Here is a 14,191-nt window from a genome sequence, read left to right as displayed (position 1 = left end):
ACATTGAAACTCTGCAACTCCTGCTCTGCTAAAGAACCCTGTAAGTTACTTGCAAAAGGAAGTTCTGTTTCAAAGAAATTAAAAATTACAGATGAACACCGTGTCTTTAATGACAAATGGACTACTGAGTATTTCTTTGTTTTAAACAAGGATGAAGCAGTTTGCCTGATATGTCTTGAAACTGTCTCAGTAGTAAAGGAGTACAATATTAAAAGGTACTTTAAATCCTATCACAAGAGCTACTCAATATATCAAGGAGAGGTACAAGTGAACAAGATAAACTCTTTAAAAAATCAATGTTTTTGCAGCAAAATAGTTTTAGAAAGCATATTGAAGAGAACCTGTCTACTGTGAGGGCCAGCTATCATGTTGCTAAATGTATTATTGAGAGTGGTAGACAATTCTGTGATGGTGAATTTGTAAAAAGCACTTGGTTAAAGTAATGAAGGAAATGTGCCCTGAAAAGGTATCTTGTGTCAGTTGTGTCAATTTATCTGCATCTACAGTCACCAGGCATGTTGAAGAACTAGGAGAAGAGCTGCATATATCACTGATTGTCAAGGCAAAAAGTTTTGATTTTGTTTTCTTTTGCATTAGGTAAGAGCAATGACATTATAGAAACTGTTCAACTACTAATTTTTATCAGGGGGATAGATTCCAACTTCAGAATTACACAACAGTTGTGTGCACTACAGAGTCTGAAAGGCACCACAATGGCAGAAAACATATTATTGAATGTGTGTAAATCAGTAGAAAATCTTGGTCTGATTTGGGATAAATTGAAAAGCGTCACAACTGATGGTGCAAGAAATATGTTGGGAAGTAAAACTGGTATAGTTGTAAAAATCCATGAAGAGATATTGAAATTAAACGGTACACTTCCCATGCAATTTTACAGCATCATCCATCAGCAAGCCTTGTGTAGTAAGATTCTTCAGTGAGAAAGCATGATGCGTATTGTTGTAGCCAGCATTAATTACATTGCTCATTGCCAGTTTAAACATTTTCTGTCAGAGATAGATGCCGAATATGGGGATATATTGTACCATGCTGAAGTCAGGAAGCTTAGCAGAGGCAAAGTCCTAAAATGTTTTTCAATCTTCATCATGAAATTGATGTCTTTCTTAAGGAGAAAGGAAAAAGTCAAGAAGCACTTTCTGACCCGGAATGGATTTTTGATTTGGCTTTCTTAGCGACTATCACAGAACATCTGAACATATTGTTTCTAAGATTGCAGGGGAAAGGAAAGCTTGTGTGTGACATGTATACTGATTTGAAAACTTTTGAAGCAAAACTGAACTGTGAAAGAAGTTAGTGAATTTAACTTTTCAAACTTCTCATGTTGCAACGGACTAAAATTTGAGAAGGATGGGAATTTACAATTCAGTGTTGAAAGACACATCAAAGCACTGAACCTATTGCAGGTGGAATTTCAGAACAGATTCACTGATTGCCATAAGCTTGGAAAAGAAGTAAGAATGTTTCAGAATCCATTTGAAGTAGCACCAGAAGATGCAACTAACTTTTTTCAGATGGAACTAATTGATTTGCAAGCCAGTGGTCATCTCAGAGACATTTACAAAGAAAATAGTCTGTTAGATTTCTATTCTGGTCTACCTAATATATTTATCAACCTAAAGAAATTTGCTGCAGGCATGTTCACAGTCTTTGGCACCACATACATCTGTGAATAAACCTTTTCCAATATGAAAATTGTGACTTCGAAGTGTAGGTCAAGGCTTACAGATGAACATTTACATGACATTTTAAGAGTGTCTTGTCACAAACTTTGACTTGGACATCAATGCCTTGACTAACAGAAAACAGCCACAAAATCACAGTGACTAGGTAAGAATGTGTAGCTAAATAAAGGTTTCCACAGTAAAATATTGTTCCAAAATGGATTGCATTAAAGCTAACATTTCTTCATTTACTTTTGATCTAAATAAGTAGGTTAATAATTTTGTTACATTTTGGTTTAAGATGCGGCCCTCTTTAGGCACTGGGCACGCTAATGCGGCCCCCATGTGCCAAAAGGTTGGGGGCTCCTGTTCTAGACCTTTAGACTACATGATTGCTTTCTGTGCATATTCTCTCCCTCTCAAAAAGAAATCCTGTTTTATCTCAGAGGTTATTTTTTTAAGTGGAACAATTATTCTTCTGTATAATTTCAGAATTAAAATCCTTCACTGAAAAGCTCTTATAGTGAAAAGATTCCATGACCTTACTTTGTCTCAATATATTTCTCTTCATCCAGTGTGCAGCAGTGAGGTTGTGAATGAGGTTACTGCCCTAATGGAACATGTTTTTATTGCTCCTATAGTAATAGTAACATAAGTGTAAAAGCTAAATGTTTAAATTGTTTTCAGGCTCCCAGATGGTTTTACACAGCTTTTAAACTTGACCCAGCTGTATCTAAATGATGCCTTTCTGGAATTTCTTCCTGCTAATTTTGGAAGGTAAGCATTAATTGTCAAGTCTACATTGCCAAAAGTATTTGGATCTGGGGTTCCAAAGATAGCTAACAAATCTGAAATGCCAAAATGGGAGTATGAACTATGATTCTTTCTGAATTAGAGGTGGGATTTAAGTGTAGTTTCTTAGGGCTAAGTGGCTTGTGAAGAACGTACAGAGGAGAGAGCTGCTAATGAAGTGGGGAATTGATAGAGCTGAAAGTAGAATAGCCCTAACCTGAATCACAGCGGAGCTAAATTCTCCATACCAACTGACTATATGATTTTTAATTTTGAAAATAAAATAATTTTATGTCTCATTGGGCAGTGGTGTATACTATATTGTGAGGGGTATATTTCTTTCTGCAGGTGATAATTTTTTTTTCCAAAATATAAAAAAGATGTAGCTCAGAAAAAGGCCAGGACAGAATATGTAACTTTAAAAATGGACAACAAAATGGCACATCTTGGGCCACCTAGAGAATGACTGCTCTCAGCATGCTGGAAAGAGGTCTTGATTTCATTCTGAGGGTTCCCCAAATAACTGGTGAGACGTGCTGGGAGCAGCTTCCAGTTATCTCTTATAGCCCATACACTTGCACCTCTCTGTGCCTCTCCTAGGAAGCAGGTTCTTCTCTCACTAGTTGCTGCCTTCTTACCTCTCATATCCTCCTCTGTCCAACTCAGTATGCACACAGCCACTGTCTTTAACACCAATTCCAAAATATTTATTTCTCACTCCACACATTCAGTCTACTTCCCTGTTGCTCTGGATGGTACTGAAGTGATGGACAGATGATCACCCAGCAGAATATAACGAGTTATTCTCCCTGGCTTGTCTGAGAAAATCTGGCAAAGGTTTGGGAGAAATTATCCACTTCCTGCATATTTGTACCTTCTGTACAGCTGTCTGGCCATGGCCTGGATCCCTCCACTACTTTCTTGCCAGTATCTGTGGGCCACTGTTCATCCATTTCTTCCCAAATTAAAGCATTTGCCTCCTGGGAGAGAATTGTGATTGCCCAGTGACTACTGTAGTAGACGGTGACCCTTCCTCAGCCTGTTGCTGCTCTGTCACTCCCACCATGGAGCTGAGAGGTTTGTTTCTCTGCAGCCCCTTCTCCATCTGCTTCTTTTAAAGTGACACAAACCTTTCCCCTCTCTCCATGTGGTTGGGGGAGGATTCCATTCATCAGCACCTCAAGAGCAGGTTGGGATGTGTGTATAAGTGTACAGCCAGCTACTGCCTCACTGTGTGTGATGAAGAAGAGCTGTGTTTTATACCCTGCTTTTCTCTCTTCTAAGGAGTCAAGCTACTTACAATTGCCTTTCCTTCCTCTCCCTACAACAGTCACTTTTGTCATGTAGATGAGGCTGAAAGAGTTCTGAGACAATTGTAACTAGCCCAAGGTCACCCATCAAGCTTCATGTGGAAGAGTAGGGTATCAAACTCAGCTCTCCAGATTAGAAATACAGCTGTGGCCATTATCACGAGGCTGTCATTGCGATGCACAGAGTAGCCCGGCAAACAAAGAACTGAGTGGGCTTCTGCGTGTGACCACAGCCTGGCTGTCGTAAAGGCAACGAGCAGCAGGTTTAAAAGGAGGCTGGCATACCCATGCAGTCTCTTTTGCGGTTGCTGTTTCAAAGCAGCACATGTGATTGGGGGGGCACTTCTCATCTGGGCAGTTGCCTGCATCACATGGTTGGGTGGCTGGAAGAACTCCAGTAGAGGTTGACGCCCCTGGGGTTTTCCTATGCTTGCCTTCTCAGGTTCCAGCAGGCCTGATAGTTAGGGAGAACTTAACCGGCTGGTCACTTGGCCCTGCGGGGAGGGGGGGCTGCTGATGGGTGTTCCCTCCCCGTGGGGCTGCTGGCAGCAGCAGGGGAGGTGCAGTCAGGATCCGCTCCCCTTACCTTTGGTGTTCCTTCGCTCATGTTTATTAAATTAAAGCTATGGCCATTTTATGCCAAAAATATAAACCCATGTGCTGGTATTCTTTATGTGGCAAGGACTGCCCGCCTACCTCACACTTCATGGCCCATAACCGCTACATCATATTGGCTCTCACAACATATTTCTCTAGAGAGCCAGTTTGGTGTAGTGGTTAGGAGTGCGGACTTCTAATCTGGCAAGCCGGGTTCGATTCTGCGCTCCCCTGCATGCAACCAGCTGGGTGACCTTGGGCTCGCCATGGCACTGATAAAACTGTTCTGACCAGGCAGTGATATCAGGGCTCTCTCAGCCTCACCCACCCCACAGGGTGTCTGTTGTGGGGAGAGGAATGGGAAGGCGACTGTAAGCCGCTTTGAGCCTCCTTCGGGTAGGGAAAAGCGGCATATAAGAACCAACTCTTCTTCTTCTTCTTCTTCTATGCCAAGTCATTCCTAGTAGGAGCATCAAGGGATGCTTACTATGTAGAGAAGAATCCCTGTCCAGCTTTGATGCCCAAATTATACCTTTGCCTTAGGCGGTATTTGGGAGGATCTAGTCTAGGCTGACTAAACTTGCAGAGACACAGGTCGCAAACTCTTCCAGGGTGCAAACTGCACAGAGCTTTTATTCCAATCCCAGGTCGATTCAGTCTCTGCCGTCTACACAGAATGCGATTTCCATTTTGATTTTGGGCGATTTAAATTTTCCTTCTGCAGCAAGAAGGATTGATCCGGAGTGACCCTACCTTTATTGTGCGATATCTTAGGGTGCTTTTAAACCTCAGTATTTTAAGATTTGGATTGAGAAAGCAGGCTGTTTGAACCTCCATGGTAGAGATGCCCTAATTGGCCAAAGGTGGCCATGTGACAAGCTTGCCTTAAAGGGGAAGCCCCTAATTTATCCCAACTTCTGTGTTTTTTTAAATATATTTTTTATTTTCAGAAAGATAGAAATATAGAAATGAGACAGTATAAATTGTTAATACAAAGAACAGTAAAATGTAGTCTTCATTTGTTACACTTAAACCCCCTCCATTAAGTGTCTCCTTTTAGTTAAGCTTTGAGTTTGAGGTGGGAGGCACTGCGGAGATATACTTAATAATACAGATTCAGATTACATAGGAAATCTAAGTCCCCACATTAACTACACAATGGTATGAACTTTTGTCCAAAACTTATAAGCTTTTTCACATTTCCACCACATTTAGGAAAAGAAGCTTACTTTATTACCACATTTCCAACATTTGTTAACATAGTTTTTAGCAATTTTAGCAGTCACTGTTGGTGTCATATACCACCTATAAAACATTTTATACTTGACACGGTCTAAGAGCCATCCTGACAGATATTCAACACCATATTTTCAGATTTGAATTAAATGCTTAACACTGAACATTTCTTGTTGAACAGTATGAACTTTGGCCCTATAACAATACACTAATAAAGATAAAAACCCACTTTATCATGACATTTCCAGCACTTACAATTATATTGCCTTATATTGTCAAGTTATTGTTGAAGTGCCGTTCTAATTGTTCCAGTTGATATGTTGTTGTTATTGTTATATTGATTTTGATATTGATTTTGATAGTGTTCTATGTGAATGTTGAAAAATGTTTTATGTAAACCGCCCAGAGCCGTAGGGAAGGGCGGTATAAAAATATAAATATAAATAAATAAATAAAAAATAAATAAAAGTGTACAGAAGATGAATAAAGAAAAGATTTCAAACATTGCTTCTCCTTTCCCTTCCCCAGTCTTCTTAAGGGGGCCTCATATCGAGGCTTGCTGCATCTTATTGTTCCCATAGACTTATATTCTGTCCAGTTAGACTTTGGCGTAGAAAGTGCAGTTGTACTCTTTTCCGCAGAATATTCACCGATGAATCTTAAGGCAGTTGCACCTCCTGGACTCCGATATCAGTAATTTTTTTTCCTGAGAAGCTCCTTTAAACCGATTACTTTCAAAACAGATCCATGTATCTTTTGGTTGATTCTTGTGTACTGTTGCTTTGAAATGGCTGTATGCCTTTTTAAGAAGGGTGTCCTTATCTGGGCTGCGAGGCTCCAACATCCCCTTTTCCATCTCCAAAATATCAGATTTCTCTTCTGTTGATGATTTCCCACCTTTAGTGCTGTCATCAACCACTGTTATTGATCCATCATTCCTGTTAGAAATTTCTTCCTTGCTGTCTTGGATCTCCTTGAAAATATTCTTAAGCAAACCTTCTGTAAATGCTTTCAAATCTTGGGTTTGTTTCTCTATTAGATGGGCCATTCTTTTTAACATAGACATGTTTTAGGCTTATAAATCAGCAACCAATCTCAGACAATTTTGCAAATAGCCAGTAGAGGTCAGCAAGTTGGATTTAGTATAGCCAAACAAGGTGTCCTTTAAGAGCTGGTTGCACATCAAGATTTCCTGGCATCAGTAGATGACATTTTGAAGTCAGTGAAGCCAATAGTCTCATCCTGGAGCAGAGTTCTCTTGGGATCTTCCCAGTCACGGCTCTTATCTCTTATCTCCGGAAGTCAAAACAATTGCAATAAAAGCTATTGCTAGTTAATCTAAGTCCTCTTCTTCTACTTAAGAGAATTAGCCTGCCCCAAATTGAGGTGGCTACTCAGGCAGAGCCAGGGGGAGGGAAAGAGAGAGGCAAAAAGCAGCTCAAAAGATTACTTGCTGTGATTTATTGAAGCGTTGATTAATGGCTTTCGTTGAGGCTGCCAGATGCTGCCCTCTACTCAGTCACTTGCAGCGTTCACTTGCAGTAAATAAATTGTAGAGGAGGGTTAAAGCAGTTTCTTTTAAGAGAGAGAAAAAAATAGTCCAAGATAGAATATGGTGGTCGTCCTCTTGACCTGAAATGCTGACAGCCTGTAATCCGGGGAGATAAACTCCCTAAAGGATTGGAGACGGCCCCAAGAGTTCACTAGGACTTCCTGGGTAGAAAAAGTGAGGTGGGGTTTGCGTACCCCTCCTCTTTTCTGCCAATTGCTTCCACAATTGGCCCCTGTCAGGCTCCAGTGATTGCACTGCAATCCCCTCAGAACGACATCTTTAGCCATACCCCCTCTCCCAACTTCTGTTGGTCTAGGTTTTTTTCTCCCTCCTCTGCCTTCTTCGATCCTCTCTCTCCCACCCCTCCAAGAAAAGAAAGAGGCTCCCTGCTTGGCTCCTCCCCCCCTTCAAGAAAAGAAAGAAAGAGGCTTGGCTCCCCCCCCCCCCGCTTCTAAACTACTCTAACCATGTGCAGAACACTTTCCTGTTTCAATGGGGAGGGGGGGGAGAGGAAGACCCGAGTTCAAATCAATCTGAATTTAACAGGATTGACAATGGAATAAACAAAGTTCAGACTCTGCCTAGGTCTAGAGCTATTTCCCCCCAATTTAAATCTTTTCTTTCAGCAGGTGAGAGCTCATTTCTCGGTCTGCCTTTTCTTCCCAGTGGACTGTTTGCCACCATCATCTTAGCTACATTAATGTCGGACAGCATGCTCTCAGGACAATTTCTGTGTATATGCCCCTCCTTGTTGCAGCCAAAACAGGTTTTAAGCTCTGTGTCCTCCAACATTATGAGACTTTACTTGGCTAGGCACTTCCTCTATGACCTTTGCTCCCTTTCCACCCTCATCTTGAGCTTTTCAGCTTCTTCAACAGCACAACAGGGCACCTCTCTTCCACCTTTTCTTGCAGATGTCTGTACTAAACACCGTGCCATTTTCCCCAGGCTAGTAGATAATTAATGGAATTCAGATCTGCCACCATTTCAACAGCCGTTGCATGCAGACCACAAAGATGTCCAAAGGTTTAATTCCTTTCCTGGACCATCTGCAGCATGGGTTGCCTATATTGTTCTGATGGGAGCACAAAGTATTTGAAGGTTCTTTCCCTAAACAGGTTAAAATCAGGCACTGGTCACAGCTTGAATCTAGCAACTTCTCACAAACCTGCCTTGGAAATGTTCTGTTCTACACAAGTATTCTCAACTTTCACTAAGAACAGCCTTAAATCCTCATTCTTTGCATATTAGAGTAGTCTTTTGAAATCTATTTTTCCATGGTTGGGAGTTGGAAAAGCCCTTGGCTCTGTACCCCTTCCTGTGGATACTTTAAGGCTTGTTTGTTTGTTTGTTTGTTTGTTTATATACCGCCCTCCCCAGGGGCTCAGGGCGGTTTACATAATAACATAAGAACAATACATGGAACTCAAAGTGAGCCTCATGTGAGGTGAGGCCTCACTTCACTTTACCACTTCTGCTTCACCTCCCGAGCATCTTTGTGCCATGGGATGTTTGACTACTAAAAGAGCCTTAACAAACAAATTCATCCCTGATATTTTATCAGACAAGTGTGCTCCAATTTCCAGGCTGTGTAAATATCTCACTTTGATCCTGCACTACGGTCAACCATGTTGAGTCATTGTTTCTTTTGTGTTAAACATCTTGCATTTCCTTGTCTTTACCAAACAAAAGGCTAACTTCTAACACCCACTAACACTGAATGGCATGGAATTAACTTTGTAGACAAGCAGTAACAAGAACTTCATGCATTTTGTGTCATACAACAACATATTCCAATGACAGGTGATAAATAAGTTTTAGCACTGCTCACTCAGTCATTTTCTCTCCTTATTACAGCCTCCATTCCATGCAGTCTCATGATCACAAAATATTTTTTGGGGGTGGTCAAAGGGCACTCCTTCCTCTTTTCATTAGTAGGAAAACTGTTTGGATACAACACTTCGTACTTCTACTGAGAACTGTTGAGGGGATCAGACAATAAAATTGTTGTTGAAAATACTAGGCACTTACTTTATAGTCCACCTTCTTCACTGTTTAAGGCAGATTATACCTGTCATCATAGGATGACAGCAATGTAAAACGGCTATGGTTATATATATCTAAAAGAAATAATAAAATATTAGTCATGGTATGTTAATGCAGAAAATAGTATTACTGAAGTAGAGAACAATGCAGGAAAAAGTATGCAGGAGAAGGAACTCAAACAGATAATACATATAATACATAGTGGCATATATCACAATCAGATTCCCTGTCTTTCTGCCTTTATAGAATTGCCCTTTGAACTATTTTGTTTTAGATAGTTTACAAAATGACAGAAGTATGGGAGTCTTTTGATCTTTTCAGGCACACTATTTCACAATTGAATATGCACATCATGGACAGTTGTTTATCTTGCATAGATGTGCCTGCTCAGATGAGCAAAATTATCATGCTGGAACACTGCAAGAGAAATGGTCTAAGACCATGAAGGGCTTTGTATGTGATAACTAGTACCTTGAATTGTACCTGCTAACTGATGAGCAGCCAGTGGAGTGACTCGAGAGTCTCATGTGCATACTCTGCCTAGCTCCTGATAATAACAGCTGTGGTATACTGTAGCAACTTGAATCTCCAAGTTGTTTTGAAGGACTGACCTATATAGAGTGTGTTATTATAGTCTAGTCCTAATTTTATCATGGCATGTATTCAAAAGGCCAGATTGGCCAAGTCAAGAAAGAGGTCATTTTCCAGAGTGAATAAAATTGTAAGAAAGCTTTCTTTGCTACTTCATTGCCGCTTCATTAACTTGCTTCTCAGACAGTAATGCTGGATCCAGTATAACTACTGAACCCAAACAGCAAGGATCAGAGATGAGAAGATAGTGCCTTTATGACCTAAGACTTCCCAACCAATATTACCTCCTCCTTGTTGGGATTCATTCCAAGTGGTTAACTCTTCATTTCTAGGAACCGTGATGACCTGACACCTGGGATTTGTCTTAATTTATAGACTGCTATACATAATTTGTCCTATAGCTGTTTATAATTTAACCCTTATAAGTATTCAGCTTAACATGATTTCCTACAGAATAATTTTTTTTAGCATACACAGTGCAACATCAGTATTTAATGCGAATGTTTGGTATATGAAAATATCTTAAGACAGGTGCTGAAGATGGAGAAAATCAGTACTATTTGTCGAAAGAATCTTTGTCCTTGTATTCAGATAACATTTAAAGCTTGCTCTTGACACCAGTAATAGCTTGAATGTATTTAATAAATGCTGTCTCCTATCTTTAACCGCTCCTGTGGAGCAGAATAAATAAAAGAGTAAGCCCTAAGGGGGAAGAGAAAGGGCGGGCTCTGTCTAAGATAAAAACTCAGAGGGCCCAATCAGGAGCCCTATATCACTCCAGACCCAAGTGGCCAATGGGGAGCCGTGCAAAGCCGGGCTCCCCATTGGCCGCTTCGCCCGGCCTTGCCTTGCCCAGCCGGGGACTCACTGCGCAGAAGGAGAAGCAGACTTCCCCGACGGTGAGTCCCCCTCCTGCGCTGGCTTCCCCTTGCCGAGACACACATACACAACCCCCCCCTGGCTGCCCCACCCATCGCGTCACCGCTGCTTCCCCGCGCCCAGAGACACACACACACACACAAAACCGCCCTGGCCGCCCCCATCACGCCACCGCCGCTTCCCCACCCCCACAGACATGTGCGCGCGCGCACACACACCAGATAAACCCCCCTGGCCGCTCCCCATGATCACACCGCAGCCACTTCCCCTCCCCCACAGAGACACACATACACACAACCCCCCTGGCCGCCCCCCATCATGCCCCCGCCACTTCCCCGCCCCCACAGGCACGCACGCACGCACACAAAACCCCCCTGGCTGCCCCCATTGTGCTGCTGCCGCTGCTTCCCGGCCCCACAGACACACACACTCACACAGCCACCCACTGCGCTTTCCCACCCCTTCCCCTACCCCACACATCCACGCACACACTCTTCTCTACCCCCCTCTTTCCTCGCCACCTCCCCCTCCCGATTCGCCCCCCCCTGCCGCATTCCCCCCCACCCTTCACAAACCCCCTGTCCCCTCCCCTTTCACCTACCTCTCTGCCTGCCTTCGTTCTGACTTCCTGACTTCCTCTATTTCTCCATCTCCTTTCTGTCTCTCTGTCTCTCCATCTCACTTGCTTCCTGTCTATCTTCTTTACTTCCTTTCTTTCTCCCTTCTACCCATCCTTTCAACCACCCCTTGCCCTTCTTTCTCCCTCCCATACCTCCTTTCCTCTTTCTTTGCCTACAATCTGCCTTCCCATTATCTAGCGCCCGCTGTCTTTCTTCTACAGCAGGCTTAATTTCTAGTTTCTATATAAAATTGCCTGAGTTTCGCACCCCAGAAGATGACAAACGCTGCCAAAGAGACAGCAGTATGATCATGTTTGTCTCTTACATTCCACTTCGACTCGTTCATTCCTCAGCGTTTTCTTCATATCTAAAATTTTAGTGCACTGTCGATAAACTAGCCATATCTCTTGTTCATCCAGAAACGTGTCATATAGTGAGATCAATATTATGTATCTATTTACTATTTATAGTAAAGTAACTCAAAACCTCAGTGCTGTAGTGATGGAGTTTAAAAAAAACCTCTGTTCATAGGCTTTCTAAAGGCTTTAAAAAGACAGATATTAAGAAGAAGAAGAAGAGTTGGTTCTTATATGCGGCTTTTCCCTACCCAAAGGAGGCTCAAAATGGCTTACAGTCGCCTTCCCATTCCTCTCCCCACAACAGACACCCTGTGAGGTGGGTGAGGCTGAGAGAGCCCTGATATCACTGCTTGATCAGAACAGTTTTATCAGTGCCGTGGCGAGCCCAAGGTCACCCAGCTGACTGCGTGTGGGGGAGTGCAGAATCGAACCCAGCATGCCAGATTAGAAGTCCGCACTCCTAACCACTACACCAAACTGGCTCTCCTTAAGAAAGGGGGACACAAAATGGGGAAAGCGGAAGCAAGGCAAATTAGAGGTTAAAATCTCAGGAAGGTTTGTGTTTGATACAATTTCATTTTCACAAGATACTAGATTATGTTCAAACCTAGGATTATTCATATGTGAAATATATGGTCTCTAGATGTGAAATATCTGAATATAAAATATATGCTTTAAGGACCACCTATTTCCTTACAAGCCTACCCAATCACTATAATAATACTTGAATGTCCTGTTTTGGGGTGCCTTGCCTTCTGAGACCGTGACAACCCAGGAGAGGGCTTTCTGAGTCATGGCTCCAAAACCCTGGAACTCTCCCTAAGGAAACTTATCTGTCCCCTTCTGTTGCCACCTTCTGCCAGTGGATAAAGACTCTTTTCTTGGGGTTTTTTTGTGTTCCCACAAAAAGGCCTGGAGAGGGTGGTAAGGGGTGGGTCCTCAGCTGGGCATGTGCACAGCTATGTTTCCCAACCATTTTCTACACAATTGTGCCACTTCTGAGGTTTCTAAGACCTGAAGAATGTTTCAGGGGTTTCTCTCAAAAGTCGTGAAAGCTTTTTTTAGCTCATGGAAACATAGTTTTTTTCTTGATTCTGTAAAAGATATGACATGACAATTTACACTGCAGTTTACCTTGCTTGAATACCTTGCTGGATTTTATTTGAGGAAGCATTCAAATATGCAGAAGAAATCTAAATTTACTAAGAAATGGATGAACAAAACAATTTCTAGTAACATACATTTATTTTAGCTTTTTGTATTTTTATTAAAATAGCCTCCTAATAATTTTTGTGTATTTCAGTACATTTTAGTTGCATATATGACATTTGTGTCTTTAACACTTGTAGACTTGTTAAATTACGAATACTGGAATTACGAGAGAATCACTTGAAAACTCTACCAAAGTAAGTGTTTATGTATTTTACTTACCTGAGTTGTTTAAGTATAATATTTCCTATTAAAAATTGTTCTGTTTTGCTTAGTGATTTCGTTGCAATGTCTATTTTAAATCTTTTGAACAAGTATACGTTTAGCTGATATATTTTTAGCTATATTTTAGCTATATTTTTAGCTATGTTGATGCCTACAAATAATGAGTATAAATCATTATCATTGAAAAGGGCAGGTAAACATTTACATTGTGATGCAATTTAATATATGCATTTTTATATATATTTAACACAACTTCATTCTAAAGGGCCCAACCATTGGAAAGTAAATATATATATTTCTATGATGGGAGCAACTATACTCAGCTGATTAATGAAATTCCATTTTACACGTTACTTTGCGAGCTCTGCCATACATCCAAGAAAAGAGGCTGTTGCTGTTGCAATTTTCTCAACCAGGGTTTCATGAAACCCTGCAATTTCTTGACAACCCTGGAAGAGTTTCCCAAATGGATGGGAGTTAATTAATTGTATATATATAAAAAAATTAGTTAAACATTTATTGGGTGATGTGACCATATATAGCCATAGTGACCCATCCCCAAATGGCTAATTATGGGCCTGGAGGGGGTGGGAAGGAAGGGGCCCTGGGTGGGTGTGTACACAGCTATGCTTCCCAATCATATTCTGCATGATCACACCACTTTGGGGATTTCTTGAAGCCTGAAGAATGTTTCAGGGGTTTCTCCATGGTTAAAAAGTTCAGAAAGGCTGTCCTAAACAGGAATTTGGTTCATGATGTCTCATCACAGGGACAGACACTATACCTATTGATCTCTTAAATATTACCTGTAAAAGTAGACTACAAGCTTTGTCTTCCCCTCTCTGAAAAACATCCTTTCCACATGCTGTACCATGATTTGTGAATTGAGTACTAAGCATAATGAACGTAAATCAGGTTATCGGTTAAAAACACTTTGCACAACAGTTTCATACCATTTCTAGCTATGGTTACAATAAAATTCTTACTATTGTAATGTATCTCTTACGATTTGTGCAAAATCTTTCTGTGGTCCTCCTGATATTTGCATTAGATATATGCCCAATGTATCCAAGTAGCTATGAGTCCTTTATAG

The 14,191-nt window shown here is 41.3% G+C and overlaps 1 protein-coding gene across 10 annotated transcripts in view; it reads left to right on the top strand.

Moving 5' to 3' along the window:
* LRRC7 (leucine rich repeat containing 7) overlaps positions 1 to 14,191 on the top strand; it is a 287,543-nt gene that overhangs the window by 139,530 nt on the left and 133,822 nt on the right. For all 10 annotated transcript variants that reach the window (XM_077333350.1, XM_077333354.1, XM_077333346.1 and 7 more), the window contains 2 exons: positions 2,370 to 2,459; positions 13,014 to 13,070. In XM_077333350.1, coding sequence (XP_077189465.1) covers positions 2,370 to 2,459; positions 13,014 to 13,070 — 147 coding nt within the window. The remainder of the gene's footprint in view (positions 1 to 2,369; positions 2,460 to 13,013; positions 13,071 to 14,191) is intronic.

This window comes from Paroedura picta, chromosome 4 (genome assembly GCF_049243985.1).
Source record: "Paroedura picta isolate Pp20150507F chromosome 4, Ppicta_v3.0, whole genome shotgun sequence".
NCBI lineage: Eukaryota > Metazoa > Chordata > Lepidosauria > Squamata > Gekkonidae > Paroedura > Paroedura picta.
The sequence above is the reverse complement of the archived record's forward strand: the minus strand, read 5'-3'. Positions and strand labels throughout refer to the sequence as shown.